Source organism: Ranitomeya imitator, chromosome 6, assembly GCF_032444005.1.
Source record: "Ranitomeya imitator isolate aRanImi1 chromosome 6, aRanImi1.pri, whole genome shotgun sequence".
In the NCBI taxonomy this organism is placed as follows: Eukaryota; Metazoa; Chordata; class Amphibia; order Anura; family Dendrobatidae; genus Ranitomeya; species Ranitomeya imitator.
Genome location: NC_091287.1, coordinates 424,235,890 through 424,261,077, shown reverse-complemented (window position 1 = coordinate 424,261,077; position 25,188 = coordinate 424,235,890). Strand labels below are relative to the sequence as shown.

General features: G+C 40.5%; 1 protein-coding gene across 5 annotated transcripts in view; it reads right to left on the bottom strand.

Moving 5' to 3' along the window:
* Nucleotides 1-4,774: 4,774 nt before the first annotated feature.
* The window catches only part of SNTG1 (syntrophin gamma 1), a 1,229,644-nt gene continuing 1,209,230 nt past the window's right edge, over nt 4,775-25,188 (bottom strand). For 4 of the 5 annotated variants that reach the window (XM_069731324.1, XM_069731327.1, XM_069731328.1 and 1 more), the window contains 3 exons: nt 23,057-23,149; nt 8,272-8,382; nt 5,316-5,758 (listed from right to left, as the gene is read on the bottom strand). In XM_069731324.1, the coding sequence (XP_069587425.1) occupies nt 5,588-5,758; nt 8,272-8,382; nt 23,057-23,149 (375 nt within the window). In that variant the 3' untranslated portion in view covers nt 5,316-5,587. Of the gene's footprint in view, nt 5,759-8,271; nt 8,383-23,056; nt 23,150-25,188 lie in introns of all 5 variants that reach the window. The other variant, XM_069731323.1, reaches the window with a different exon arrangement.

Sequence of the window (25,188 nt, the reverse complement as noted above, 5' to 3'; positions counted from 1 at the left end):
GCCCGACTTACTGAATAGACAGAGGATAGGAAAGGTAACTTTGCGGTCAGCACAAAAAACTACAAAAAGACCACGCAGAGGGCGCAAAAAGACCCTCCGCACCGACTCACACTGCGGAGGCGCTCCCTCTGCGTCCCAGAGCTTCCAGCAAGCAAGACAAAAATCAAAATAGCAAGCTGGACAGAAAAAATAGCAAACAGAGAAAAACAAGCAGGAACTTAGCTTCTGCTGGGAAGACAGGTCACAAGAACGATCCAGGAGCGAACTAGACCAATACTGGAACATTGACAGGTGGCATGGAGCAATGATCTAGGTGGAGTTAAATAGAGCAGCCAGCTAACGAATTAACCTCGTCACCTGTGGAAGGAACCTCAGAAGCCGCAGCTCCACTCACAACCACCAGAGGAAGCCCATGGACAGAACCAGCCGAAGTACCATTCATGACCACAGGAGGAAGCTTAACAACAGAATTCACAACAGTGAGCCTGCCTTCTTTCTTTTCTTTCTTTTTCTTTTGATCCAAACTATAATATTGTAGCTCTGTCAGTATGTTTAGGATCATTGTCCTGCTGGATGGGGAACCTACTTTCTTTCTTTTCTTTCGTTACCTATGCCCCAGTCTCAAGTCTTTTGCAGCCTCTAACTAGTTTTCATCCAGGATTGCCCTGTATTAGGCTACATCAATTTTCCCATCAATTCTGACCAGCTTCTCTCCTTTTACAGAAGAACAACATCCCCACAGCATGATGCTGCCACCACTACAGTTGATGGTGGGGTTGGTGTTTTCAGGGTGATGTGCAATGTCAGTGACAGGTCTCCATGATTGCCCTGCATTTAGCACCATCTATATTCCCATGAACTCTAACCAGCTTCACTGTCCTTGCTGAAGAAAAGCATCCCGACAGCATGATGCTGCCACCACCATATTTGATGGGGGATAGCATTTTCAGGGTAATGCGCAGTGTTAGTTTCCCACCACACATAGAATTGTGCATTTAGCAAAAAAGTTCTATTTTGGTCTCATCTGACCAGAGCAACTTCTTCCACTTGCTAGCTGTGTCGCTTACATAGCATGTGGAAAAAGATGCTCTGGTCGTATGAGATCAAAGTAGAGCTTTTTCGGCTAAATGCAAAATGCTATGTGTGGCAGGAAACTAACAATGCACATTACCCTGAAAATGCTATCCCCAACATCAAATATGGTGGTGGCAGCATCATGCTGTGGGGATGCTTTTCTTCAGCAAGGACAGGAAAACTGGTTAAAGTTCATGGGAATATAGATGGCAGGGCAATCATGGAGACATGTCACAAATGCTTGCCATTTTCTGTTTATCAAATCCCAATAAAACACATTTAAAGGGACTCTGTCACCTGAATTTGGAGGGAACAAACTTTAGCCATAGGGGCGGGGTTTTCGGGTGTTTGATTCACCCTTTCCTTACCCGCTGGCTGCATGCTGGCTGCAATATTGGATTGAAGTTCATTCTCTGTCCTCCGTAGTACATGCCTGCACAAGGCAATCTTGCCTTGCGCAGGCGTGTACTATGGAGGACAAAGAATGAACTTCAATCCAATATTGCAGGCAGCATGCAGCCAGCGGGTAAGGAAAGGGTGAATCAAACACCCGAAAACCCTGCCCCTATGGCTAAAGTTTGTTCCCTCCAAATTCAGGTGACAGAGTCCCTTTAAGTTTCTGGGTGTAATGAGAAGAAATTAAGAAAAATTTATGGGGTATTAATAATTTTTCATGGCACTATAATCATATTTTAAATTACGTTTATAAATGAGAACAATAGAAGCTCTAATGGGATCACATGGTAGGAATATCTGATGAAGAATTTCTTGAGATATTTAGTTTTTTTCTGCCACAACGATGGGACAATACTAATCACCGGTTTGCAATTATTCACTAAATATTGAATCAGACAGCAATATTTTATAACACATTTTAGTTGTATCATACTGGCGTGCCAGACCTGGCATATCACTCTCCACAGGAGGAAACCTTACCCTTTAGATCCCAGTCTTAGCCTCTAACCCAGCCAAATCAAATCTCATGCTTTGCACTGTGCCTCTGAAGAGAAAATTTGCATCTTTACCAGTTGACACTTTACCCTAAAATTCCAGGACAATCATCCTTTAAATGACAGCAACAAACAGTGACAAGCTTATATTGGTGGGAATCGGAAGAATGATTGTATCTTAAGCTCTTTATGATGTTTAATGCACTGCTCAAGCTGCACATTGAATAATATATACTAAAAGAAGCAGATTAATAAACTGGTATTTTTAAGCCTTACCAAGTTACTTTCTCTCTATGGCAGTGGGCTTAATCCGATGTATGTGTAAAATGTAATATAGAGTGTGATTGATTGTCATGACGCCTGTTATTCTGCTAAATAGCTATGTACTAAAGGTGAATTCACACATGACAGATGTTTCCATCCATCTGTATAGGGTTTGTGGAAATCAATGTAATTGATGTGGAACTGACCCAAATCAGGTTGATAGACCTAATTTTTACCAGTAGAAAATTATTACATAGACGTACCATGTGTGAACTTGCCCTAAAAGAGTAGAAAGCAAGAAATTTAGAATTGTAACTCTTAATAGCACAATCATTTTTGATTAAATTTTCACATTTTGTTAATTATCATTCTCTTTGCAATTCCTCTGGTAGTTCTCAGTGACAAGATGACAGGTCCAAATGTAATTCACAGGAGAAAGCATCTAGACTACTGTCATTTCCGGATGGTTATACAGTAAAGCTGCGAAGGAAGGTTATTTGTAGAGAGTGAAAGATGATATTGAATAAACTTCCATTGAATTAAATGATATCTTAATTTTCTTCATTAAGATTTCTATCATCAACTGAAATATTTTCATACTTACATCTGTTTCCTTCTTTCCCCAGTGACAGAGGTTACATGTAAATGAGACATTGAAAGAAAACTTTCCTGCAGTTTATGGTCTGAAACGCATGAACAGTTGTGATGAACAGATGTGTAGATTAAATGAATATATTAAATGGATAAGCATCCTGTAGTCTACCAAGTGTGCTTATTGTATTCTTGATATTTAGTAACTAATTTCATTACAGTATATTGCAATATTTGTCATTGATACCAATTTTCTAACTTAGATTACATGTACATTTTATAAATTATTAAAGAGAATCTATCAATCAGGAAGTTTTTGTTATGTAATCTAAGGACAGCATGAGGAAGGGATTAAGAGACAGATTTCAACAATGTGTCACTTGTCAGGGTGTGTGCTGCAGCCTACTTACAATGAAGGTTTAATCACCTAGTAATCATTGTTTGGACTACAGAAGCTACAGCAGCCTGTGCATGGTAGACTGACTCAGCCCCTCGTCTGATAAGCAGCTCACTGTTTATAGACAATGTACATACAGAACCTGGTGTGGGCGGGTCCAGCTTTCTTAGCTCTGCCACATTGCTAAATTTAAGACTTCTGATTGTGTCAAAACTGCTGCACCCAGTAAACTAAGTGATACATCATTGGATTCAGGGTCTCCTTGCCTATAGCATGCTCATCGGAAATGTGGCAGCAAAATGTGCTGACAGATTCCCTTTAAGAGAAGTGTAGGTATATCATAAGGTTTTAAAGGGAACCTATCATCGGAATTTGGCGGGACAGGTTTGCGGTCATATGAACGGGGTTTTTGGGTGTTTCATTCACCCTTTCCTTACCCGCTGGCTGCATGCTGGCCACAATATTGGGTTAAAGTTCATGCTGTGTCCTCCGTAGTACAGGCCTGTACAAGGCAATCTTGCCTTGCGCACGTGCAGTATGCTTTGCCCAACTGTGGGCAAAGTCAAAAAGCATTAGTGCGCATGCGCCGGCACACTATGTCCCGGAAGTATTACGCTGTGTTCCGGGACACAGTGCGCCGGCGCATGTGCACTAATGCTTTTCAGCTTTGCGCACAGTTGGGCAAAGCATGCTGTGCGTGCGCAAGGCAAGATTGCTTTGCGCAGGCGTGTACTACGGAGGACGCAGCATGAACTTCAACCCAATATTACGGCCAGCATGCAGCCAGCGGGTAAGGAAAGGGTGAATCAAACACCTGAAAAATCCGCCCATATGACCGCAAACCTGTCCCGCCAAATTCAGGTGACAGGTTCCCTTTAATGTTAAAGGGAACTTGTCTGACCTCAACCTTTACTATATGGTATAATTGAAGTTTCATTTAATCTGATAAAGGGTTTTTATCTAATTACTAACATTGTAATTTTTGGACAATGAACTTCTAATTCTGCAGTGTCACATATTCTAACTAGGCAGGACTAATTCTAACTAGGCAGGACTAGTCCATCAGGGCATCTCTCCCCCTGGGCTACTCCTGCCTCTGATTCCCTAATCACACCTCCTTTGGTGTGATTGACAGCCTGTATACAATACAAAATATGACAAACACAGTTCTGGGATGCATTAAGAGAAACAGAGTCTAGATCACGTAAAGTAATTATCCCAACTATACTCCTCCTTGGCCATTCATTTTATATGGAATCCGCTCATGTCCCTTTTCTGTTCCCAACTACTACTGACAGGATTCCCTTTAAAATTAATAAAGACCAAAGAAGTAATAAACCCAGAATCTGTACAAAATGTAGGATTTCAAAAGAGCACATGCGGATCAATGGGTATTACTCATCCTTTGGTTAATCCTTGCCAGTTCAATTATGAAGGGTTTTGTAAGCAGCTTACCGAGTAAATAAGTACTTAATTTGAGAATCGCAGACCATATGTTACATTTTAGTGTTAACCAATTGAACACTGTACAATTTATTTACTGTTTGTATGGCTTTCATGTCTCAAGGACTATTTGAGTGAAAAAAGACAGTGAAAAATAAATACGTGCTGTAATATAATGCAGTGTCCTCATAGTACCGTGGTCAGAATTTGAAGTTGTCCTTACCTTATGAAAATATGGCATAAAATAATAGTTATTACAAAATTTGCAGTGTCAAAATAATACAGGATGAAACATTATATAAAAATTAACAGTGTCAGAATAGCAGATGACAGGGAACAATGATTTAGCCTTCTCTGCCTTATTTACTATGGAAATGTTTGCCAATAAGTCTTTAAGCCAGTTACCCTTAAAGTTAGACGAATATTATTTCTTCATTTTTTTAACAACATAAATCACAAACTCAGAAAACATCAGGAAATATTCCAGTTTTGGCTCCTTTTGAAGCTATAGAAAATAAGTGCTAATTTCATGTTGGCAAGTTTTATTATTTTTATATATAGATTTTTTTTATTTTATTGTTTTTTATTTTATTGTTGAACACGAATGGTAAAACACACGGAATAAAAAAAATGTCTTTGATGCCAGAGAGTGTCTTCTCTTTTTCAGTAAATGCTTTGATGTGATATGTTGAAGACTGTACAGTAGGTAATAATCTGAACCTACAACACTTTTCTGCTTAAAAAAATAAATCAGTAACCATATATATTGTTTCTGATCCCAGTTCCAAAAGGCTCTCTCTCGAGTTCAATAAATATTCTTTCACAGTTTTAGTGTCCCCAAAAAATGAGAGCATTTCATCAAGACATATCAAGTTGAATACTTCATTTTACAAACACCTGCTGTGGTGGAAGAGGCCGATGAAGAGGCAGAAGCAGCCCCCTGGGTGTCAACAAAAAGAGGGTCCAAACAAGCCACTTTAGCAGCAAAAAATGAATGTATGCAGTGCAGAACTGCAAACAGATTGGAGAATTCCAGTTCCTGTAAATTATAGATGGAAAAATATTTTATTCAATACCAAATTCTTAAATCCTTCCATAACATTAAAATAGTATAACTGAAAAAAATCTTTTTGTACACTGGTCACAATCATAGTAGTTACTCACAAGCCAGGCCTTGTCGTCTATGGTTGGCATATTTTAGGTTTTGTTAGCAGTACTTTCAGAAACTCCTGTAGCCTCACAAGTTCACAAGTTAATTACATTTGATGAAAGAATATTACAACATGCAGAGCTTTTCTGTGCTGTTAAAGCCACAGAAACCATAGCAAACCATTGATGAGCACCACTGAAAATCGATAGATTCTGCAGAGTGCTTTTGAGAACTGCTATAGCTGATCAGGCATAACCTCAATTATGAACATAAATCAAGATAAAATGTGAACATAGTCTTGATTATGGTTAAAAAATGGTTCATTTGTAGTCATGAGCGAGTGTACTCGTTGCTCGGGTTTTCCCGAGCACACTTCCGGTGGTCTCCGAGTATTTATGACTGCTCGGAGATTAAGTTTTCATCGCCTCAGCGGCATGATTTACAGCTACTAGACAGCTTGAATACATGTGGGGATTCCCTAGCAACCAGGCAACCCCCACATGTACTCAGCCTGGCTAATAGCTGTAAATCTTTCAGCTGCCGTGATGAAAACTAAATCTCCAAACACTAACAAATACTCGGAGGTCACCTGAGTGTGCTCGGGAAAACCCGAGCAACGAGTACAGTCGCTCATCACTATTCATTTTGTCAACTCACAAAATCATTTGAAAAAGTCCCATAACAGTGGAATTTTTGGTTTCTGAAAAACTGTAATTTCTATATTGGAAAGTGGGCAACATGATGGTTATTTTTGATTTACTTCATGGGCCTTCTTTTCAAAATAAAAAAGATATTTTTCATGGTCCCAATAGAGCAAATCATAAACAATGTTTCAGTTTGGCGTGAAGACTATTTCTTTGTTGCTTTCTTAATTCACTCTAGTGCAATTTTGAAAAATAAATTCTGCTCCTTATAAAATGTATACATTCACATGATTACTAGATCTTTGTCAAACACGTATGCTTAAAATGGTAGGTTTCGTTTCAGAGCACTGTTTTGCAAAAATAAACTTAAACAAAAAACAGTCATCAAAGCCATAGATATGCTGCAACCGATCTGCCAGTCAGAATCAGACGTCTAATAAGACTGTATAATTTGAAATCTAGTCTTAGTGCCACACTTCAATTCTTTACCCGATACCCTAAATTGCAGCAGTCCAAAGTTGGTAGACATATATAGGGATGCTTACATTAACCCCTTAACAACCAGAGGTGTTTTTGGTTTTTCATTTTCATTTTTTGCTCGCCGTTTTCCCAGAGCCATAACTTTTTTTTTTTGTGGTCAAAATGTCCTTGTGAGGGCTTGTTTTTTGCTGGATATGTTGTACTTTTGAACGACACCATTAGTTTTAACAAATCGTGTACTGAAAAATGGAAAAAAAATTCCAAGTGCGGTGAAATTGGAAAAAAAGTGCAATCCCACAGTTGTTTTTTTTTTTTACCATTTTCGCTAAATGCTAAAACTGACCTGCTACTATGATTTTCCAGGTAATTATGAGTTCATAGACAGCAAACATGTATATGTTCTTTTTTATTTAAATGGTAAAAAAAATCTAAATTTTGTTGAAAAAAAAAATTGTGCCATTTTCCGATACCCGTAGCATCTCCATTTACTGTGATCTCGGGTTGAGTGAGGGCTTACTTTTTTGTATGCTAATCTGATGTTTTTAATTATACCATTTTGGTGCAGATATGATCTTTTGATCGCCCGTTATTGCATTTTAATGCAATGTTGTGGCAACTAAAAAAGCGTAATTCTGGCGTTTTTACTTATTTTCTTCTTACGCCGTTTAGCAATTGGGTTCCTTATTTATATTGATAGATTATGTGATTCTGAATGCAGCAATATCAAATATATGCATGGTTTCTTTTATTGCTTTATTTTGTATGGGGCGAAAGGGGGGAGATTTGAACTTTTATTTTTATTATTTTTTATTATTTTTAAAAACATTTTTTAACTTTTCGCATACTTTAATAGTTTCCATGGGAGACTAGAGGCTGCCATAATCCGATTGGCTCCGCTACATGCAGGCGATGATCAGATCGCCTGTATGTAGCAGAATCACTCACTTGCTATGAGCGCCGACCACATTTTAGAGAATTTAGATTAATTAGTTCAATTAATATAAATCATTTAGACCGGCTTCACACATCTGTGAAACACAGACAGTTTTTGCATTGGAAAATAGAACCTAATTTCTGGGTCTCTTGATAAGAGCTACCTGCTTCTTGCATGCTTATAAGCAGTTAGCTGAGGTCATGATTGCGTGTGGTCTTCCAGTGCTAGAATGGTCTATGTTTCAAGGATGTGTGAAACTGGCCTTAAGCTGACCTTTACATATAAATTCCATTGCTCTTCTTATGATATCCATTTTCCCAAAACTGAAGAATAGTTAACAGTACCTTTGCTTCAATTTGTTTTGTGTCTTGATTCTGGAACAAAAACTTTATTTTACTTTTTCCATCATCTGAAGAGCCTTTTAGCTGAGAAAACTTATACCTCCATAGAATAGCCTTGAACAGAAAACATCAGAATTTAAGAAGGGAACATGTAATAGTGGTACTGTACTCTTTTACGTCTCATAAGAGAATAATCTCCCTACCCATATGAATATATACATAATGATTATTAACAGTAAGTTAAACATAGAAATTACATTTTCTGATAATTAGAGATGATTGAACCTTTTGAAATTTAAGTTCACCAGGTTCGGCAAATTTTCCCAAATATTTGATTCACGGTGAATTTCTTCATTGCAAGTCTCCTGCAGCTACCCAGAGTCTGAGCACTGCTCGCAGATCCCCGGGAAGAGTGCCAAGGGCACACACACGGTCCTGGCTTCTTAAAGGGTCAGTGCATGCCATCCTAAAGTGTCCCTAGTCAATGGCTGTGGAGCACTTATTATTCAAGGCACTTCCATCAGGTGGAAGGTGCCTGTGCAATGTCATGTGTGTTCTTAAGCATCCTTCTCAGTTCTCAGGTCCCAGTGCTCATATTAACCTTGCTCACCAGCCTGTCTATCAGCCATGCCCGACAGCCAGACTATCAGCAATGTCCATCTGCCTGCCTATCCACTGACTCAGCCTACACCTGCCAGTGACCATCTTCTCACCGGCCGGTCCCATCGGCATCTGTAGTACCAGATGTCTTACTTCGCCTGCTTGCATCTATTGAACATTCTCTCGGGCCACCCCAGCTACCCGTTCCTTGGGGGGTCAGCAGCAATCTACTGAAGGTCAATCTTGGAGTAGCACCTGGACCACCTCCCTTGTCTCTCCTCGAATCTTGGTGTTGTACGCTGCTTATCCATGGTAAAATTGGGTGAGGCTCCCAGTCATGCCCCTCCAAGTCTTTCTTGGGCTCTGGCATGGTGATTCTACCACCCAGCCCATTACAAATACTAAACAAACAACAAGAGAATATGGCGGCCAAAAAACGGTCACTGACCTAAAAAGCAATAAGGAGTAATAGATGCACCCTACCATTGGTCTAATATGACCCTGCATTGCTGCAGAAGTTCTCGCCAAGCATTTGTCTACTGACTCAAGTCAAATAAACTTTTGATATATGCAACTTGAAACTATACGAGTGCAGTGATTACTTTGATTCCATGACTTGTGGGATTTAGTGTCCCGTTCACTGGCACCGTGAACTATATTGATTGAGTGCTAGCTTTCCAGGTTCTCTACAAGTTGCTGCAGAAGTTGACATCCTTCACCTGAGCAATGGTGCCCCACTTGGACATTGACTTTCCCTGTCTGAGCCTATAAGGCACTAGCAGGAGAGGCAAGGTAGAAAAACACCACAACAAAGATATTCTATAATAATATCCTAAAATGGAATACTGGTACCACCACAGTAGGCAGTGTCATATTAGAGCAATCGTAAGATGTATCTATGTATGCTTGTTAGGTGAGTGACCATTCACTCGCTCTTAAAAAAAATCTCTTCTACAAAATGATTTTTCCTTTTATTTGATAACAATGTTATAGTGCAGTAGTTTACATTCTAGAAACTCCTTCCTTCTAAGGATTGTTTGTGCACACTTTACTTCTTATATGTGTATAGATGGAAACATGCTGTACAAAAAATATAGTTTAGTTCAAAATTAAGTATAAAAGATACCGTAAAGGGAATCTGTCCTGGAAAAGGTAGTAAATGACAAGATTAAATATACTTTCCTCACAACAAATAGATACACCATCACTAAAAAAACAGTGTTGAATCCTTATGTAAATGAGGCTGCATGTTCACCAGGGGGAGGATGATTCCCAGCAAGAGCACCAATTCTCCACATTACTCTCCCCTTAGCTCCTGTCTAATGTCATTGAGCAGAAAAGGATTGATACTTTGCAACTTTGTGTACATTAAGTTTTAAAGATGACTTGCTCAGATATGAAATATCCATTTGTAGCCAAGAAAGTATTTTTGTATTTGTAATTTACTACACTACCCAGCAAACTAATTAGTTTGCAGTCCCAAACAATAGTTAACCTTTACATAAAGCAAAATTATTTAAAACAATGTTTATTTAAAATATAATTTTTATTTTACATTCAAGTAAGTCTTAGTAAGCACTGTAATTACTGAAATTACACTATGAAATATGTGATGTTATAAATACAGTATATTGTTATGTGCTGGTGTTTTTTTTTCTGCCACTGCTATAACTGAAGAAGAAGACATGGACAGCACATAAAAATGTATACATTGATCTATTATGACTAAGCAAACATCTACAAAACTGAATACGGGGTTCTTAGTTAACTTTATAAGAACTTAGATTAGAACAGGCATATAGGCAGTGCTTAATTGCTATTGCAGTACTTGTCTACCACTGCTACACCATTAAAAAAAGTACTTTTCAAGCCTACATACATACTCTTCTTTCTGTAGTATAACAACTGTTACCTGCATTTAGTGTAGGGATAGCTGGTGTAGGAAGGAAAGATGGGGTTAAAGGTATATAGGCAAGGTTTAGTTCCTTACAGTCCTTCTATAGGTATACTGCTGGAGCCTAAAAACAAAAGTCCTTTAGAGGGCTACATATTTTCTTTTCCCTATTAATAGTGGAAAGTTTGCAGGCATACAGTGGGTATTCAGACCCCTTTAAATTTTTCACTCGTTGTTTCATTGCAAACATTTGGCAAATTTAAAAAAGTTCATTTTTTTCTCATTAATGTACACTCTGTACCCCATCTTGACTGAAAAAAACAGAAATGTAGAAATTTTTGCATAATTATTAAAAAAGAAAAACTGAAATATCAAATGGTCATAAGTATTCAGACCCCTTGCTCAGACACTCATATTTAAGTCGTATGCTGTCCATTTCCTTGTGATCCTCCTTGAGATGGTTCTGTGTTTAATTACACTGATAGGACTTGATTTGTAAAGGCACACACCTGTCTGTATAAAACCTCACAGCTCACAGTGCATGTCAGACCAAATGAGAATCATGAGGTCAAAGGCACTGGCCAAGGAGCTCAGGGACAGAATTGTGGCCAAGGTTGCAAAAGAACTTCTGTAGTACTCAAGGTTCCTAAGAGCACAGTGGGGTCCATAATCCTTAAATGGAAGAAGTTTGGGACCACCAGATGTCTTCCAGACCTGGCCATCCAGCCAAACTGAGCAATCATGGGAGAAGAGCTTTGGTGAGAGAAGTAAAGTAGGACGATGCAGGAGGAAGATGGAGAAAGTTCCACTAAGTCAATTATCACTGCAGCCCTCCACCAGTCAGACCTTTATGCAGAGTGGCCCGAAGGAAGCCTCTCCTCAGTGCAAGACATATGAAAGCCCACATAAAGTTTGTTAAAAAACACATGAAGGACTCCCAAACTATAAGTAATAAGATTCTCTGGTCTGATGAGACAAAGATAGACCCATCCCAATACAATCCCAACAGTGAAACATAGTGGTGGTAGCATTATGCTATAGGGATGTTTTTCAGCTGCAGGGACAGGACGACTGGTTGTCAATGAAGGAAACATGAATGCGGCCAAGTACAGAGATATTCTGGATGAATATCTCTTCCAGAGTGCTCTGGACCTCAGACTTGGCCGAAGGATCACCTTCCAACAAGACAATGACCCTAACCACACAGATAAAATAACAAAGCAGTGGATTCAGATTAACTTTGTGGCCATTCTTGACTGGACCAACCAGAGCCCTGACCTAAACCCAATTGAGCATCTCTGGAGAGACCAGAAAATGTCTGTCCACCAAAGTTCACCATCCAACCTGATGGAAATGGAGAGGATCTGCAAGGAAGAATGGCAGAGGAACTTCCAAATCCAGGTGTGAAAAACTTGTTGCATCATTCCCAAGAAGACTAATGGCTGTACTAGCTCAAAAGGGTGCTTTTATCAGCCTATTATGGGGTGAAGAGTGTACATTAATGTGAAAAAAATTAACTTTTTGAATTTACCAAATGGCTGTAAGGAAACAAAGAGTGACAAATTTAAAGGAGTCTAAATGCTTTCTGTACCCACTGTATATTATATACCTAATTTAAAATGAGCAAGGTGTGCAATCCAAATAGTTTGTGATAAAACTGCGCTGCAGTGGGAAATCAGAAGGCCACGTTTCCTCTTAAAAATCGTTAGGTATAACACTGTTGTTCAGGCACATTATCTAAGAAAATAAACAGTGATTGTTCATTTAGTGACAGGTGACTGACAGGTGTGGGCCTGTGTTGCCTAATGTTGTGAAACAGCAGGCTATAAAAGGGGAAGGATACATACAGTACAACATAAGGGGGGAAAAAGCAAGGTCGTGGTGGAAAGGGGAATAGGCTTTATTTTCTAAATGTACTTGGGTTAGATGCTTAAGTTAATGAAAGCTCAACTGAACAAACACTGTCTCGTCCTATCCAAAGACCACTGACAACATCTGTTACTGGACAGGCTACTCCACTCCCATTCTTTGGCAGCTGCACAGCAGTACCCCTTATATATGAGACTCAGAAAGAGCATGTTCTCCGGTGGATGGCAAATGATTCATCAATTGGCCTATCCTCTTCTTCCACCATCTTAACATCACACACAGTACAATCCTCAGAGGTGGCACCCCAATCACCTTTGTTTCTCCCCATGTCACAATTTCCAAATGCTCAACAGATTGTGGGGAACCACAGATGGGCCATTCTGCAGAGCTGTTCATACATTCTATTCCACAGACAGCCACGTAGTATATAGCGCAGCCACGTAGTATATACCAGCCATGTAGAATATTGCAGCCACGTAGTATATTACACAGTCCACGTAATATATAGCACAGCCCACGTAATATACAGCATAGCCCACGCAGTATATAACACAGCCAAGCAGAATATAACTCTGCCCACGTAGTATATAGCAGCCACGCAGTATATAACACAGTCCATATCCCTGTTAAAAAAAAATTAAAATAAAAAATAGCTATAGTTATAAACTCACCCTCTGGCGTCTACCGAAGCTGTCCCAATGCGCGTGATGCTGCCGCCAGTTTCCGTTCCCAGTGATGCATTGCAAAATTTCCCAGATGACTTAGCGGTCTCGCTAGGAACGGAAGCTGGTGGCAGCATTGTGTGCATCGGTGGCGGAAGTTGAGAATAGCCCAATTTTTATTTTTTGTAATTATTTTTAACATTATATCTTTATCATTACATCTTTTTACTATTGATGCTGCATAGGCAGGTCCAGGATGGGGTGACACACTAGCATTGACTGGAGGGGAGTAGGGAGGGGCATTGACTTGAGGAGAGTAGGGAGGGGGCCTGTCGCTGATTGGTCGCGGCCAGCTGGCCGCGGCCAACCAGCGATGCGGGATTTCCGCGACAAACAGACAAACAGATGGAAATACCCCTTAGACAATTATATAGTAGGATAAATGTTGCTGAATATAGCCAATGAAAACCCCAAAGACATTATTTTATTAAATTAGAATACTTTATAACACCAGCATGAAAAATGATTTTACAATCCAAAATGTATGTTCAGTAAATGCACTCAATACTTGGTAGGGGCTTCTTTTGCATCAATTGCTGCATCAATGCGGCGTGACATGGAGGCGATCAGCCTGTGGCACTGCTGAGGTGTTATGGATGCCCAGGTTGCTTTGATAGCAGCCTTCAGCTTATCTGCATTGTTAAGTCTGGTGTCTCAAATCTTTCTCTTGACAAAACCCGTTAGATTCTCTATGGGGAAAAGGTCAGGCGGGTTTGCTGGCCAGTCAAGCACAGCAATACTGTTGTTTTTAAACCAGATATTGGTACTTTTGGCAGTGTGGATAGGTGCCAAGTCTTGCTGGAGAATTAAATTTCCATCTCAAAAAAGCTTGTCGGCTGAGGGAAGCATGAAGTGCTCTAAAATTTCCTGGCAGATGGTTGCGCTAACTTTGGTCTTGATAAAACACAGTGGACCTACACCAGGAGATAACATGGCTCCCAAAACCATCATTAATTGTGGACCTAAAGCAGCTTGGAATGTGTGCCTCTCCACTCTTCCTCCAGAATCTAGAACCTTGATTTCCAAATGAAATGCAAAATTGACTTTAATCTGAAAACAACACCTTGGACTATTGAGCAACAATCCAGTTCTTTTTCTCCTTGGCCCAGGTAAGATGCATCTGGCGTTGTCTATTGGTCATTAGTGGCTTGACACAAGGAATGTGACACTTGTAGCTCATGTCCTTGGTATGTCTGTTTGTGGTGGCTCTTGAAGCAATGACTTCAGGAGCAGTCCAATCCTTCTCAAGTTCACCAAAATTTTTGAATGGCCTTTTCTTAACATTCCTTTCAAGGCAGCGGTCATCCCGGTTGCTTGTGCACCTTTTACTACCACACTTTTTCCTTCCACTCAACCTTCCATTAATATGCTTGGATGCAGAACAACCAACATCTTTAGCAATGGCCTTTTGTGGCTTACCATCCTTATGGAGTGTGTCCATGACTGCATTCTGGACATCTGTCAAGTCAACAGTCTTCCCCATGATTTTAGAGACTACTGAAAAAGGCAAAGGGACCTTTCTAAGCCTTTGCAGGTGTTTTTTGCTAATAATTCTTATTTACTGAGATAATGAGTTTGGGGTTTTCATTGGCTGTAAGCCATAATCATTAACATTAGCAGAAATAAACACTTTAAATAGATCCTTCAGTTTGTAATGACACTAGATAATACAGTATATGAGTTTCACTTTTTGTATTAAAGAAATGAAATAAATTAACTTGTTGATGATATTCTAAATTTGTGAGTAGCCCCAGAAGTTTCTGAGCAGAATCCAGACCCTCCAGGGGTGAGGTGATCCTTATGAGACTCAGATACCAGAGGGGCACACACACTGTACAGTGGTGTTAGGGCAGGCAAAGAATGAGGGTGACTTTCAGAGTGAGGAGTGTGAGAACATGATGACAATGAGGTTGAAGATCCCACTTGGGGTGAACCCAGAGGTACGCAAATTAGTAGCTCATCAGACGATGCAGAGAAGGAGGAAGACGGGGGCCTTTTTTCAGACTACAAAGGATGACCTCTAGATCAGGCCTCTATAACACACTAGATGCTACAAACTATTTTAAAGTCAGGTCCCCCATTGTATGATGTTAGGAGCACAATAATTTTTTGTGGCCTCTGGATCAGGCCTCTATAACACACTAGATGCTACAAACTATTTTAAAGTCAGGGTTTGTACTGTATGACACTAGGAACAGAAGAATTATTTGTGGCCTCTGGATCAGGCCTCTATAACACACCAGATGCTTCAAACTATTTTAAAGTCAGGTCACCTACTGAATGACACTAGAAACAGAATAATTTTTGTGGCCTCTGGATCAGGCTTCTATAAAACACTAGATGCTACATTCTATTTTAAAGTCAGGTCACCTATTGTATGATGTTAGGAGCACAATAATTTTTGTGGCCTCTGGATCAGGCCTCTATAACACACTAGATGCTACAAACTATTTTAAAGTCAGGTCTCCTACTGTATGTGCAACACCCCAAGTAACCGGTTGTTGCAGTGATGTTACCTTCCTTTCAGAGAGGGTGATATCATACTCAAAGGCAATTGAATTTCCTTTATCGGGTAAGGCACTCACATGCAACATATTCCAAATCCAGATCAGGAGGGGGAGCTCAGGACCCGGATTCAGGGGAGCTTCTCTAAAATATGGATATAAGTCCTGGTCTGGAAGAGCAATCAAGCTAGTCTAGGAGAGACAGAGAATGAGAAGGAAGTCTGAGAGAGCAGACAGAGAGGTCCAGCAGCCACGTGGGAGCTGCAGCCTCTGGAAGGAGAAAGACCCGAAGGGTTGTATGTGGTAGAGCTTCAGAGGAAAGGAGTAGAGGAGAGGAACATGGCTCAGAGGGGAACTGTGACCGGGCACCCTCAGAGCTGAAGCACAGTACCGTGTACTGGGAGCCCGAGGCTATAGTGGAACTGTAGGACACTTGGCAAAACCGGAGGCCTCAGAACTTTAGGTAAATGATCCACACCACACCTGAGACAGCAGCATGTGGGGAACCCGAGGCATGATAGAGTCCCTGTAAGACTGCTCAAGCTGCCCAACATGCAGGTACCTTTCCCTGCACAGGGGAAAAGAGCTCTGTGCCAGTAAGCTTCAGGGAGTAGGTATCTCACATAGAACGGCGCTGGTTGGAAAGGCTCACGGACCTCTACTGGAAAAGGGATTCTCCCATTGCCTCTGAGGCGGCCGGGCCACCTCACTATCCATGCCGGGTACCCTGGAATGTGGCCTGGCAACTACAGTAAACCAGGTAAAGACTTTACAACTTGTGTCCTTTACTCATTGCCCGGCATTCACCATCATCGCCATACACTATAGGACCCCTGGGGACCCCGCTTCACCTGTGGGAAACGTTACATCTTTGCTGCAACAACATCCCCCAGAGGACCCCTTTAAAGCAGCGTTGGTCTCACTATTGACCAAACACCACAGGTGGTGTCACGACAGACTTATTCACAATTCCCCTTTAAAGACCGTTCCATCTTTAATTGGATGCCCAGAGCCATAGACCAGGTCGCAGCCACCGTGATATCCCCTTTAAGACTGGACCCAGTGCTGAGTACCCCACTGCCCTCCAAAACTTGGCATCACGAACAGGATGGACCGACCCATTGAAATGGGTCCTGTGCACCATGGACTGTAATGGACTGTGGTATACTGTGCAAAATTGTAATATGGCCACCATTGCTGCACCACGAGGCGGATAAAGGAGGAAGATGTGTTGCCATGGGTGGAGTTCAAGGACCAGCGCTAAATCTGGATCCACCCCCTACAGAGACTGTAATACCAACAAAAGATGTCCACCACCAGGACGGATCCGCCGCCAGAAATGGCTGGCGGAAAAGTGGAGGAGACACAGCAGAAAAAGCCCTGGAAGCAAGATGGAGAGAGACGCGGGAGAGCATGGCAGCAACATGGCTCCACACTACCTTGAACAGGCTTTGACGGATAACAGAGAACTAGCAACTACCTCTAAAGATGTCCCCGTTCTGCAGCGGCATGAAACCTCGGACCTGAAGCCTACCATGGACCCGGATCTCCTCGCCACAGAGATGGAGGAGCTGGCCCAGCAACTTCTAAAGACCCAGATAACAGCGGTGGCCACATGGAAAGAATCCCTGGTCCAGAGAATGACAACTGCCCAGCCGCAATGACAATACTCACCAGCCGCGCTCCCAGCCCTGGCGGAACCTGCACCTTTGACCTCGGTGGAGCTGGAAAGCAACGCTCTACGGAAAAAGGTGATGCCGCCAATGGAGAACCCGGACCTCGCGACTGCTACCCCATCGGAGCCAGAAAGGGAAACACCACTGGAAAGCAAGACGCCGCAAACAAACATGACCGCGCCACAGCACCAGGCCCTGCAGACAGCACACCAGGCCCCAGTGGAGACGGAACAGGACTCAGACACCAGCGAGACAGGTATTCTAACTGCCCCAGTAGCTGAAGACACCTTAGTGGGACAGTTAGCACCCCTGCCAACCTTAGTGCTCTGTCAGATTATGACTGCCATAACCTGGGACCGAATGACTGACGTATGCGATGCCCAAACTGAACCCATGACACCTGTACCATCTGACACAGAAAATTACTGCAGACAGCAGGTTTTAAAACTGGCCACGGAAGAACAACAATGTAGAGCTAAATGGGAGATTATGGAGGAAAAGAACCTGCTAGCTATAGCCCAGTCCCGCATAGCTAAACCCTCAGCCAGAAGACCTATCAGAACAGGAACTGTTGTCTCATTCAATTTGGATAAAGGATGGGGTTTCATCAAGGAACAAATAGAACACAGGGAACACTTTGTCAACTGCAGAGACGTGGAATCACACCTGTAACCCTGACAAAGTGACCTATACCCGGCACCAGAAAGGGAATATTATACCCTACAAATTAAAAGGTGCCCAACCCCACATGCCTATAACCATGTAGCCACTGCGAGTGGACAGCAAACCCAGGCTGCACAGACCTCTTGTGAACACTATTCTAAGGAGTCACCTACTGACCCCGTGTTAATGAACTTCCCCAGCCAGGAAGCTGCACACGCCAGGACCTGCCCTGGAAGAAACAGAATTAAAGAGACATTCACCTGCAAGAAACTGATGCTGTGAATATGCTATGTTTATGTTTTTTTCTTTGCAGTTTGTATGGACATTTGTTAACTGAGGACTGTTCTATAAATAGTTTGGCACCTGTTCCGGTGCTTTTATGCTTTGATATTGCTGCAAGCTGGTAGCATGAGCAAGACTGTATGACTGTATATATATATATATATATATATAGATATAGATATATATATATATATATTATATATATATATATTATATATATATATATAGATATAGATATATATATATATCTATCTATATATAGATAGATATATCTATCTATCTATATATAGATATATATATCTATATATAGATATATATATATGTACCTGTTTTGCTTTTCAGGTTTGGAGCAAAACTATCTGCCGCAGCAGAGACCAAGATTGGTCAATGCGCCTTGTTAATTTCAAAGTTTGCACTTTCACCTGTGTGCCATAGTAATAAAAAGTTATGTTATTGTTATGTCATGCAACGTTCAAGAACCGTACCTCCTATAAAGGGATGCTTAAGTTTTAACCTGTTGAAGTGCATTTCCAAAAATTGTCTTTAACCTGTAATGCTAATGCTTTTCTTTTCCCAGTCCAGGAGTACTGGTGTTAACAGGGGGGAGTGCAACACCCCTGGCAACCAGTTGCTGCAGTGATGTTACCATCCTTTTGGGGAGGGTGATATCATGCTCAGAGGCAATGGAATTCTCTTTATCATTGAAGGCATTAGCATGCAACATATTCCAAATCCAGACCAGGAGGGTGAGCTCAGGATCCGGATACAGGGGATCTTCCCTAAAATATGGATATATGTCCTGGTCTAGAGGAGGAGATAAGCTATTCTAGGAGAGACAGAGAAGGAGAAGGAAGTCTGAGAGAGCAGACAGAGAGGCCCAGCAGCCACGTGGGAGCTGCAGCCTCTAGAAGGAGAAATGTTGTGAATTCTGTGGCAGAGCTGCCTCCTGTGGTCACGAGTGGTACTGTGGCTTCTGAGTTTCTTCCTCAGGTGATGTGGTGAAGTCGTTAGGTGCTGCTCTATTTAACTCCACCTAGTGCTTTGCTCCTGGCCTCCAGTCAATGTTCTAGTATTGGTCTTGCTTCCTCCTGGATCGTTCCTGTGGCCGTCTGCTCTGCATAAGCTAAGTTTTGCTTGTGTTATTTTTGTTTTGCTATTTTTTCTGTCCAGCTTGCTTAATTGGTTTTTCTTGCTTGCTGGAAGCTCTGGGACGCAGAGGGAGCAGCTCCGTACCGTTAGTCGGTGCGGAGGGTCTTTTTGCCCCTCTGCGTGGTTGTTTGTAGGGTTTTGTGTTGACCGCAAAGTTATCTTTCCTATCTTTGGTCTGTTCAGTAAGTTGGGCCTCACTTTGCTAAATCTATTTCATCTCTGCGTTTGTATTTTCATCTCTACTCACAGTCATTATATGTGGGGGGCTGCCTTTTCCTTTGGGGTATTTCTCTGAGGCAAGGTAGGCTTGTTTTTCTATCTTAGGCCTAGCTAGTTTCTCAGGCTGTGCCGAGTTGCATAGGGAGCGTTAGGCGCAATCCACGGCTGCCTCTAGTGTGGTTGGATAGGATTAGGGATTGCGGTCAGCAGAGTTCCCACGTCTCAGAGCTCGTCCTATGTCTTTGGTTATTGTCAGGTCACTTTGTGTGCTCTGAACTTCAAGGTCCATTGTGGTTCTGAATTACCTAATCATAACAGAGAAAGACATGAAGGGTTGTATGTGGTGGAGCTTCAGAGGAAAGGAGTAGAGGAGAGGAACATGGCTCAGAGGGGAACTGTGACTGGGCACCTTCAGAGTCAAAGCGCAGTATTGGGTATCAGGGGCCCGGGGCTATAGTGGAACTGTAGGACACTTGGCAAAACTGGAGGCCTCAAAACTTTAAGTGAACGACCCACACCACACCTGAGACGCAGCAGCACCTGAGGAGCCCGAGGCATGATAGAGTCCTTGTAAAACAGCTCAAGCTGCCCGTCATGCAGGTACCTGTCCCAGGACAGGGAAAAAGAGGCATTTACCAGTAAGCTTCAGGCAGCAGGGACCTCACATGGAACAGTGCTAGTTGGAAAGGCTCACGGACCTCTACTGGAAAATGGATTCTCCCATTGCCTCTGAGGCGGACAGGCCACCTCATAATGCGTGCCTGGTACCCTGGACTTTGGCCTGCCAACTACAGATGACACTAAACTCTGCAGGGTAATCAATACAGAGGAGGACAATTTTATATTACAGGATGATTTATGTAAACTAGAATCTTGGGCTGATAAATGGCAAATGAACTTTAATGGGGATAAATGTAGGGTCATGCACTTGGGTAGAAGTAATAAGATGTATAATTATGTGCTTAATTCTAAAACTCTGGGCAAAACCGTCAATGAAAAAGACCTGGGTATATGGGTGGATGACAAACTCATATTCAGTGGCCAGTGTCAGGCAGCTGCTACAAAGGCAAATAAAATAATGGGATGCATTAAAAGAGACATAGATGCTCATGAGGAGAACATAATTTTACCTCTATACAAGTCACTAGTTCGACCACACTTAGAATACTGTGCACAGTTCTGGTTTCTGGTGTATAAGAAAGACATAGCTGAACTGGAGCGGGTGCAGAGAAGAGCGACCAAGGTTATTAGAGGACTTCAATACCAAGATAGGTTATTACACTTGCGGCTATTTAGTTTGGAAAAGCGAAGACTAAGGAGTGATCTTATTTTAATGTATAAATATATAAGGGGACAGAACAAAGACCTTTCTGATGATCTTTTTAATCATAGACCTGAGACAGGGACAAGGGGGCATCCTCGACGTCTGGAGGAAAGAAGGTTTAAGCATAATTACAGATGCGGATTCTTTACTGTAAGAGCAGTGAGACTATGGAACTCTCTGCCGTATGATGTTGTAATGAGTGATTCATTACTAAAATTTAAGAGGGGACTGGATACCTTTCTGGAAAAGTATAATGTTACAGGGTATATATACTAGATTCCTTGATAGGGCGTTGATCCATGGAACTAGTCTGATTGCTTTATGTTAGGAACAAGATTTTTTGTGGCCTCAGAATCAGACCTTTATAACACACTAGATGCTACAAACTGTTTTAAAGTCATGTCCCATACTGTATCACGTTTAGCAACAGAAAAAATGTCTTGGTTATGTGTGTGAGATCTGCAGACAGCTTAATTTCAATCCAACAAAATGACAAAGTGTGATATGGCAGGTTGTCTAATCTTTGCAATAGAAAAATTATATATTTATGTACATTAGGTCTGCAGAGACTCACCACAGCACATATCACCACAGCACTAAATGACAAGGTGGGATACAGCAAGCTGTTTCACAGTTAATTGGTGAAATAATATTATTTAAAATGCTATACTCGTGCATGGAGCACTAAAGAAAGTAGTGCACAACACACTTGTAGGACATGTGCCTTGCTGGCTTTTTCTGTGGACCTCAGTAATGGCCAAAAAAAATGCTGGAAGGTAAATTTAACAGCCACACTGGAAACGAGCTAGCTACACTGTCTGACTGATATACAGCCACCTAGCTAACTAGCTAAAATCTTGCTGCTACCAGTTCCAGCATCAGAAGCAGCCTCTCCGTGCTGTTATATTGTCAAAGTGGTGCTAAAACAAGATGTCCGCTTTTTATATGGAGAGGGACATGTGATTTCAGCAGCCAATGACACAAGCCGTGGTGTCAGGACACTCTGGATGTTTCCTGCGCCCTGATTGTGTGCAAATTGAGGCTAGCCAAAGTTAAGAGAAAAAAAATTTACAAACCTCATCAAACACATGCAAAATGCTCATGATACACCACCTTTATTGTTGCAAAAGTGCTGAAAATACTTTTGTGGCAATGACAAAATTTTCCCGCACTTTTTACCGAATATTACCAATTTTTCCCGATTTTATAAATTTTTGCTCGTGCTTCTGATCGCGAATCCAAAAGTGTCATATCCGTGCCGCATTTATGTTTGACGATTGTTTTCCAACCAAATTCGCTCATCATTACTGAATAGCTCAAGTGGAAGAGCTTCTGCCCGGTGCACAGTGGTTGCCAGATTTGAGTCCTGACAATGGCGGTCTCGATCTCTGCTCCTGACCCCGCTCCATACACCCTCTCTGTATTAGTACAGCACATGCACGGCACTAGTTGGTAATGGGTTAAGGAAAATTAATACAAATAAAACATTGGTATTGTTCATAGCATTAAAATTGAAATTATATTTTCGTTTATTTCAAGAAACAAAAGTAGTTTGTGATTACAGTAGCTGCAAAAGCTATGCTTTAATATACTTCATAACATTGTCCAGTATCTGTATACGCTAAAGCTATAATAAAAATTCAAGGCACTGAATCCTCCCTAGCAATGTATTATTCAGTCTGGCAGAGGTCAGTAAGCCAACTCATTATTGAGCTGTTACAACTCTATTCACATATATCTCATGTTTTAAACAAAGAAGTTCAACATCATAATTGCAGGAATGAAAAAAAAAAACATTTCTTTTTTTCTCATTTTTGGTATTAGTATGATCTTTGCTATATATTACTAGATATATAATTTTGCTCCAAATAATAAAATTGGGTTACCTTTGTGGCCGCATCAAAGCAGATAAATCCCATACCAAAGTCGATAGTGAGGCCCATTAAATGACTTTCAATTACACAGGCATAAGTTTTACACTGAAAGGGAATAAAGCACAATTATTCATTAATAATGAAGTTAAAAGATGTTTAAATGCTAAATAAATGATAGAAAATATAATAATAAAATATGATTGTAATATTTAATTGAACAGAATATACTACATTTTTGTAATGCATTTGTGTGGAAATTCAAAGATTCTAAAACAAAATAAAATTAACTGGCTGCCAATTTATCAAGATCTTACAAACTGATGTTTTTTACATGCAGTTTAATTTCAAGACACATCTTCTATTTTAATAGGCAAATGGAAAGAGGCAGAAGTGAAGTCCAACATGACCAGCAGATGACCACAACTCAAATTGAAAAGACCTACCAAGTACAGTGAATACACACTGCTCAAAAATGAAGTGAGCACTTCACAAATTAGATCTCAGTGACTAAAGGTTTAAATTGAAAATCTTTATTGATATAAATTGTGTTATTCATTCGGAACGAAATAACAGAGCATTGATCAGTGAAAGTCAAAGTCGTTAAAAAAATTGAGGGCTGAATTCCAAATTATTCCATAAAATTTAATAAAAAATTTAACTCACTATTGATTCTAATTTGCATGCTTTTTATCTTTGGAACTCATAAAGTGATGCAGTAATCTATATGGCACCTGTATAGACTCTGGACAACTTCTGAGCATGCTTTTGATGACAGAGGGGATGGCTTCTTGGGAATTTCCTCCCAGACCTAAGTCAAGGCATGATGAACTCCTGGAAAATCCTGGCAAATAATGATTTGTGGCTGCTAAACAGCTTGATTACATGTGGGGATTCCCTAGCAACCAGGCAACGCCCACATGTATTCAGCCTGGCTAGTAGCTGTAAATCATTCAGCTGCCGCGATGAAAACTAAATCTCCGAGCAGTCATAAATACTCGGAGGTCACCCGAGCAACGAGTACACTTGCTCATCACTATTTATTATATATATATTTATATATATATATATATATATATATATATATATATATATATACATACGTATAACTTTACATCATTTTAAACAATATTGTGTTATATAGTTTGTATAGTATTTTATTTCAGGAATTCAAAACAGAGAACGTAGATGAGAAGGTGTTAAAGCCATGTTTTGGACCTGTGGCTGTCACACATTCAGTGGTACCTCATGCTGACAGTTAGAATTTAATAATGACTGAGGAGACACAGGAATATCTCCACACATGTAAGGTACACGACTGAGTGCCAAAGTGCTGTTTTTTTCCACAAAAATTGCCCTATTTCTTCACTTTTGTAAAATTGTAATGCATGATAAACATTACAAAGATATGACTGAAGTTTTTTATTTTTTTTTGTATGTTCTCTTTGTTATAGTTAGTAAAATTGCAGCTTAAAAATACATTTTTGTCTTGTTTATTTTTAGTTGAATGAACATGGTTATATTTATTGTGTTTGTACTCTTGAACTCTCTTTGAGTGCTGTTCTCCATAGAAAAAGCAGCATGTGATATAATTATCTAGACTAAAATTTTAATTTTTAGTATCTTACCATACTGTGAGACTATTTTTTCCATATGCATGCCAGCTGTTTCTTTCATTAAAACATATCCTATAACAGGAAGGCTGACAGTGATAAATGCTTATTAATTTTTTATGCCATCTGAATTATTCCATCAGAATTAAGTGGGAGCCCTTTCAATCTAATTTAGCTGCTTGTGGGTGTTCTCCAATGATGCTAAAAATGAAAATACTTTCTGTACATATCACTGGACATAACTTAACTTGAACTTCCTTACCTGACTGATTCAGTTTCTGTAACCAGTTCTCTCCAGGACTAAAACTTGCCCCCTTTTACACAACTGGACTATCATCAGAAATAGCTGTGTACTATATAGATAAATGGTCAGGGTATTTAACCCATACATAATTATGAAACTTTAACATTATTCTTTTGGAATATATAAAAATGAGTCCATACCCTTAAGTGTATAATAATGAATTGCAGTGAATGTTGTATTATAGCTGCATAGGTTGGACAATGACATAATACCCCATACACTGTATGTTA